Here is a 7585-nt window from a genome sequence, read left to right as displayed (position 1 = left end):
GGACCCTGCTCTTTTAAAACGCTGGATGATCTTGGCCACTGTGCTGCAGCTCAGTTTCAGGGTGTTGGCAATCTTCTTGTAGCCTTGGCCATCTTCATGTAGCACAACAATTCGTCTTTTAAGATCCTCAGAGAGTTTTTTGCCATGAGGTGCCATATTGGAACTTTCAGTGACCAGTATGAGAGAGTGTGAGAGCTGTACTACTAAATTGAACACACCTGCTCCCTATGCACACCTGAGACCTAGTAACACTAACGAGTCACATGACATTTTGGAGGGAAAATGACAAGCAGTGCTCAATTTGGACATTTAGGGGTGTAGTCTCTTAGGGGTGTACTCACTTTTGTTGCCGGCTGTTTAGACATTAATGGCTGTATATTGAGTTATTTTGAGGGAAGAATAAATTTACACTGTTATATAAGCTGCACACAGACTACTTTTCATTGTGTCAAAGTGTCATTTTGTCAGTGTTGTCCCATGAAAAGATATACTTAAATATCTGCAGAAATGTGAGGGGTGTACTCACTTTTGTGATACACTGTAAATAGCTGAACTCTGTAGCGACCACAGTGCATTAAAGGGTTAAATTAGAAACCGTGTGCAGTAGTACATGGGTTTGGTCGGTAGGTGGCAGTAGGTGAACGAGCGCTGTGCTGCAGTGTAGCAAAGAAACAGCAGCCAGCGTTTAAAATCATCCTGCTGTTAAACTGTTAGATTATAAAGAATTACATTTATATTGTTTATATTCATTTATTTACATACATTTATATTTTTATTGTCTTCATTTACATTTGCTGTTTATTGTACACGGTGCAACAGTACAGTAAGTAAAGCTTTTACGCTATACAGTTCTCTATTGTGTTCATTTGTAACATTAAGTCCTTTATTGTTATTGTTATTATTATTATTATTAAGCTTATTTATAATTTCAGTAAAATAATAGATAACATTTATAATTATCACTTAATCGTGTTTCCACATACAGTGAAGGAAATCGCCTATTCAACCCTGTTTGTTTGTTTCAATTATTTATTTCATATATTTTCGTTCAAATATGCACAAAAGATGAATAAATAGTTACAGAAACAGTAAATAATACTATTTATATTAGAGCAGTTGGGGTACAACTAGTGCAAACAGAATACGTGATGGTTATGGAGAGCACAGCAAGTTTAGATAGATAGATAGACAGACAGACAGACAGACAGACAGACATAACTTCATTAATCCCAGAGGGAAAGTCATTTATTACAGCAGCTCCAGGTACATTAAAGCAAAAACAATTAAAGTACAAAGTATTAAAGTACACAAGTAATGGTGTAACTGAATAAATAGAATAAAAAATGTAGTATGTCATATAAAAAACTTAAGAAGTATCCTAGCAGTAAATATTTTAGATGAGATATGTAATATGTGATATACTAAGCTGTTGTAGTGTTAAATAATAACAGATATGTAGTACAGTCTTTATAAACAGAGTGCTAGAACATGCTCCATGAGTCTGTCCTGATAGTAGTTTAGTGTTCAATGATGTCCCGAGCTAGTGAAGTGATCGTTCTCCTGTACCGTTCCTAGTTACAGCGGAGCTGGATGAGTCTGTTGCTGAAAGTGCTCCACTGTCTGACTAACAGGTGATGAAGGGGGTGTGATGGATTGTCAAATATAGTTGTGAGTTTATTCAGTGACCTCCTTCCAACCACCAACTCGAAACTGTCAAGTGAGCAGCCCAAGACTGAGCCAGCCTTCCTGAGCAGTTTATTGGGTTTCTTTACATCCCCGACTCTGAGGCTGCTTCCCCAACACACTGCTGCAAAGAACACAGCCCCCGCAACAACCGACTGGTAGAAAATGGTCAACATTTTGTTGCACACATTGAAGGATCTGAGCTTTCTCAGTAAGTAGAGTCTGCTCATCCCCTTCCTGTACACAGCCTCCGTGTTAGCCCTCTAATCCAGTCTGTTGTCAAGCCAGACACCCAAGTACTTATAAGTGTCCACCAGTTCCACAGTTTGACCCATGAGGGTAACAGGTCCAATTGTGGTCCTATTCCTCCCGAAGTCCACTAACATCTCCTTTGCATCCACATTTAGGAGCAGATGGTTCCTCCCGCACCACTCCACGAAGCTGCTCACAAGGTCTCTGTGCTCATCCTCCTGTCCATTCCTTAAACAGTATTTTAAAATCCCAACAACACTGCTGCACCTAATGCTCACACACTAGCTTGCCTTTACGGTGTTCGTGTCGGTGTCGTACTTGGAACGGTCCACTACTGAGGACTGAGGTACTGGTCCAGTAATCAGAAGGCTGTTGGTCCAAGCCCCACCACTGCCAGGTTGCCACTGTTGGGCCCTCAATTGCTTAGACTGTTTACGGTCACAGTACTGTAAGTCGCTGTGGATAAAAGCGTCCGCTAAATGCCGAAGATGTAAATGTATAAATGTAGGGAAGATTTTCTGGTGTTTTGGTCATTGCAGACCCGTGAAAAGCACCTAGTAGATGACAGTAATGTCCAGTAATACCCACAGCACTGGTACAAAATACCTAGTGTTCTTTTAAGCACTCTTTATAGGTCCAGCTTTTCTAGATCTGTGCTCCCCACCTCGTTTCACAGAAGGAGCTGGTTGTCGGGCAGCTGTAGCCTAGTGATTAAGGTACTGCTCCAGTTATTGGGTTGAAGGTTGCCGGTTCAAGCCCCACCACTGCCAGGTTGCCATTGTTGGGCCCTCAATTGCTTAGACTGTTTACATGTAAATGTAGGAAAGATTTTCTGGTGTTTCGGTGAAACCAGTAAAAAGCACCTAGTAGATGATAGTAATGTCCAAAATACCCCAAAAATACCCTGGTCCTGGTCCTGGAGGAACGTTGTTTGGTTTCAACATGTACTTGTGTATAGCTCTTGAACTCTTGACCCCTTGTGGATCGCCACAGTACTCGACAGTCTTGCTACAGTCCAGTTATTCAGCTTTGTCCTGACTGTGTGTCTGCATCAGGGATGAGTGAGGTGGAGTTGTCATGTTTAGCGTGTGTGAAGATGCTGCTGCATGCCAGCGTGTATCCGCGCTGCAGCGTGAACGGGCTGCTGTTAGCGTCCGCGACCAAAGGAGACGCCGGCGATGGAGCTGTCTGCGCGACCGACTGCGTTCCTCTGCAGCATTCCTATCTTCCGCTGGCCATGGCCGCTCAGCTTGCTCTGACACAGGTACACACTCGCGAACACACACACTTCTTCCAACCAAAAAGTATGTGGATGCCTCATTATAAGTGTGATGGGGTATGATGTCAGGGCTCTTTGCGTACCATAGGAGTTTCTTCACTTTGAACATGCCAGATCATGTCTTTATGGACCTAGTTTTGTGCAACTGTAATGCAGGAATACACACCGACCAGGCATAACATTATGAGCACTGAGAGGTGAAGTGAATAACACTGATCATCTCTTCATCACGGCACCTGTTAGTGGGGGGGATATATTAGGCAGCGAGTGAACATTTTATCCTCAGAGTTGATGTTAGAAGCAGGAAAAATGGGCGAGCGTGAGGATCTGAGCGAGTTTGACAAGGAACAAATTGTGATGCCTGGATGACTGGGTTAGAGCATCTTCAAAACTGCAGCTCTTGTGGGGTGTTCCCGGTCTGCAGTGGTCAGTATTAGGGATGCATCAATACCATTTTTTCCCAACCGAGTACGAGTACATGTATTTTTGTTTTTGCCGATACCAATACCTATTTAGAGTACCGTTTTTTTTTTAAACAAAAACACACGTGAGAAGTGACGAGGGGTTTAATGATACCACGTCCAAAAATGCACGTCAACAAGTAGCGAGTGATCAAAGTGTTTGTGCGCTGACGTGCAGCGTAATATCAAGGAGGAAAAATAAATGAATCTGAGTGGATTTGGCAACACGAGCAGTATGGATTGTTCTATAGTGAGTTGGAGGTTAATAAATATTTTTGCAATGTTGGTGTTTTGTTGTTATGTTTTGTAGAGAACGATCAGGTCAGAAATACTGTAAAACTTGTGTGTGTGCTGATGTATTCTGATATAAACTATATTATCCCCCTGTCCCACCTGTTTACACTCCTCTCCTGTGTTTCCCCTCACACCGTATCCTGCGTTCTCATTGGCTGTTCGACATGTCACTCGTTCCCAGTCGCGCATCTGAGATCAGATATCTGACCTGCTAGAAAACTCGAGCGCTCGCCGAGCCGGTCGGATCGAGTTGTTGGGTAGTTCACACTTAGCGATCCAGAGCCGAGTTTTGATCGCCGAGCGAACGCCGGGTTGCTCCCGAGCCGGCAAATCTAGCGCCGACCAGCCGCCGAGCGGAAATCAGGGCAAAAATCGTGTAGTGTGAACCAGGCATAACGCAGCGACGTGCACTAGGTACACGGTATCGGATGTTTAGTATCGGAGCCTCGTTTGCGAGTACGAGTACAAGTTAATGAGCGCGGTATCCGGCAAATACTCGATACCAGTATCGGTACTCATGCATCTCTAGTCAGTATCTATCAAAAGTGGTCCAAGGAAGGAACAGTGGTAAACCGGGGACAGGGTCATGGGCGGCCAAGGCCACATTGATGCACGTGGGGAGCGAAGGCTGGTCCGTGTGGTCCGATCTAACAGATGAGCTCCTGTAGCTCAAACTGCTGAAGAAGTTCATGCTGGTTCTGATAGAAGGGTGTCAGAATACACAGGGTAGGAAGGTGGTCATAATGTTTTGCCTAATCGGTGTAAATGGGCTCTCTCTAAACTGTTGCCTTAAAGTTAGAAGCGCAAACTGTATTTTTTACATCTTATGGTGGGTGTGACTGTAACACCAATCAGTTGGAGGGGTGTCCACATACATTGGGCTAAAGATGGTGTGTTACTTCTGACCAGAGTAGTAATTTACAAGATTTTGAAGTTAATTATACAGAAAAAAATATTTAGCTCTCAAAAAAACTTAAACAAAGCAGTGCAAGGAAGTCTGGGAAATTAATCTGTGCAGAAACTGTGACATCTTGATGTCTTTTGTGTGATTAAACAAATATTTTGGTGCCAGTTGGCATTAAAGTGGATAAACATTCATATTCAGTAATAACCAACAGAAACATTCATTCTTACACTCTGCAGGTTGACGTGTGGTGCTCTCAGACACAGCAGAGGATCGTGGGATATTATCAGGCGAACGCCAGCGCGTCCGATAGCAGGTGACACGTTTATTTATTCATATTTATGAAGTGTTTGTTCATGCGCAGTGATCTGATGAGGGTTTATTTTCTGTTTGTATATTAATAAAGGAACCGAAAAATTTAACAGCAAAGCTAATGGAGGTTTTGGGGGGGTGAAATTGAATATTTTTCAGTCCTTGTCAACTGGACTCAGTTAATAATTTGTGTTTTATTCACTTTATTCTGAACAGTCCGACACCAAGTGCTCTCAAACTGGCTGATAAAATCCAGGAGCAGTGCAGCAACGCCATCTTACTGATGGTAATCACTGTAGAACATGTTACATCTGGAAAAATACACTATATGAGCAAAAGTATGTGGACACTTCGAAACTCGGCTTTACCACCGGTTGGCTGGGTGCCATCTAGCGGGCGTAACTGGTCTCTGCTAGTGCATGGCGGGATGACTGGACTATGTGGGCGGGGTCTTCAAACGCCGTGTAAGGACCCTGGTTAGCAGATAGAGGCGCCTGTGAAGAATGCATGGGTGAAAGAGGGTTCCGCTAAGGTCTGCACGCAGGTCAGGGGAGGCGTGAGTAACAATAAACCCACCTCGACTGCAGTCAGGGATCCACCAGCAGCGGAAGACAGATTGACTACGATAAATTGGGAGAAAATAGGGGGAAACCTTCTCCTTAATATTGAGTTCAGGTGTTTAGCCACGCTCTTGCTCACAGGTGTAGCAGGTAGATTTAGAGCACCGAACCTTGACCTCAACCCCACTGAACACCTTTGGAATAAATTGGAACCTTAGGTTATTAAGGAAGTTATTAAGGAACATCAGCCCTAAAAATGCTCTTTTGACTCAATAGGCACAGTTAAAAATCTTGTACAAATAATGAAAAAAATAAATCCAGATTTTAAATGGAACATCCAACAAGCTCACGGTCAGGTGTCCACATACTTTTGTCTATATAGTTTGCTTCATCTGTACATTACCGCTTAATATTTGATGTTTATACGTCTCTTATGCGTCTGCGCTAGATCGACGGAAAGAAAATGAGGCCCGGATACCGCGTCCCCCCGATAGTGATGTACGAACACAAAGACTCGAGATGGACCTTAAAAGACAAACACACGTATGTATAAACGCGCTGGACAATCACTGACTGTAGTCCATCTGTTTCTCTGCATGCTTTTTTAACCTGCTGCTTTCACCCTGTTCTTTAATGGTCAGGACCCCCACAGAGCAGGTATTATTTAGGTGGTGGATGATTCTCAGCACTGCAGTGACACTGACATGGTGGTGGTGGTGTGTTAGTGTGTGTTGTGCTGGTATGAGTGGATCAGACACAGCAGCGCTGCTGGAGTTTTTAAACACCGTGTCCACTCACCGTCCACTCTATTAGACGCTCCTACCTAGTCGGTCCACCTTGTAGATGTAAAGTCAGAGACGATCGCTCATCTATTGCTGCTGTTTGAGTCGGTCATCTTCTAGACCTTCATCAGTGGTCACAGGACGCTGCCCACGGGGTGCTGTCGGCTGGATATTTTTGGTTGGTGGACTATTCTCAGTCCAGCAGTGACAGTGAGGTGTTTAAAAACTCATACCAGCACAACACACCCTAACACACCACCACCACCATGTCAGTGTCACTGCAGTGCTGAGAATCATCCACCACCTAAATAATACCTGCTCTGTGGTGGTGTAGAGAAACAGATGGACTACAGTCAGTAATTGTAGAACTACAACGTGCTTCTATATGGTAATGAAAGGTTAGTTGCATTTTTTTGTTTTTTCAGAATAATGCTTCGTCAGTGGGACGAGACTCAGTCCATCGTTTCCGAGCTACTGAGCTCGACGGATCACGAGCTGCTGGTGGACTTCGACAGTCATCTGGACGACATCACGAAGGAGTGGACCAATCAGAAACTGAACGCCAAGATCATGGAGCTGATCTCTCCGGCTAACGGGAACATGTAACGTGCTAACGGGATTAAAATACTCAAATATTCCAGCTAGTGTTTTCTTCTTCTTCTGTATTACAGTATAATATGACCAATCAGGAGCAATTTATAATTTATTAATAATTAAAATTCATAATTAACATTAATCTTGTACAAGATTGTTCAGTCTGGATTGATTTATTAATGTATTGTGTTGTTTACTGCATATTAATATATTATTTAGTATTATCTAAAGCAGGGTAGCACAATTTCGTGTTGCAAAGAGTCCCAGGCGTCTGTCTCCCCTGCCACTTCTACCAGCTCCTCTGGTGGGATCCCCAGGCGTTCCCGTCCCGGCTGGGAGATGTAATCCCTCCAGCGGGTCCTGGGTCGACCCCGAGGCCTCCTCCCAGTCGGCCGTGCCTGGTATACCTCCAAAGGGAGGCATCCTTACCACCTGAACTGGCTCCTCTCTACGCGAAGGAGCAG

General features: G+C 43.8%; 1 protein-coding gene across 1 annotated transcript; it reads left to right on the top strand.

Annotated features, from left to right (window-relative positions):
- The first annotated feature begins 676 nt into the window (after nucleotides 1–676).
- Nucleotides 677–7263, top strand: emc9 (ER membrane protein complex subunit 9). The gene is made up of 6 exons (XM_063004019.1): nucleotides 677–823; nucleotides 2991–3199; nucleotides 5113–5189; nucleotides 5402–5471; nucleotides 6194–6288; nucleotides 6953–7263. The coding sequence occupies exons 2-6, from the start codon at nucleotides 2993–2995 to the stop codon at nucleotides 7131–7133; spliced, it is 630 nt and encodes a 209-aa protein (XP_062860089.1). The 5' UTR covers nucleotides 677–823; nucleotides 2991–2992; the 3' UTR covers nucleotides 7134–7263.
- Nucleotides 7264–7585: the final 322 nt, after the last annotated feature.

Source organism: Trichomycterus rosablanca, chromosome 10 (genome assembly GCF_030014385.1).
Source record: "Trichomycterus rosablanca isolate fTriRos1 chromosome 10, fTriRos1.hap1, whole genome shotgun sequence".
NCBI lineage: Eukaryota > Metazoa > Chordata > Actinopteri > Siluriformes > Trichomycteridae > Trichomycterus > Trichomycterus rosablanca.
Note: the sequence above shows the minus strand (reverse complement) of the source record. Positions and strands in the feature narration are given on the sequence as shown.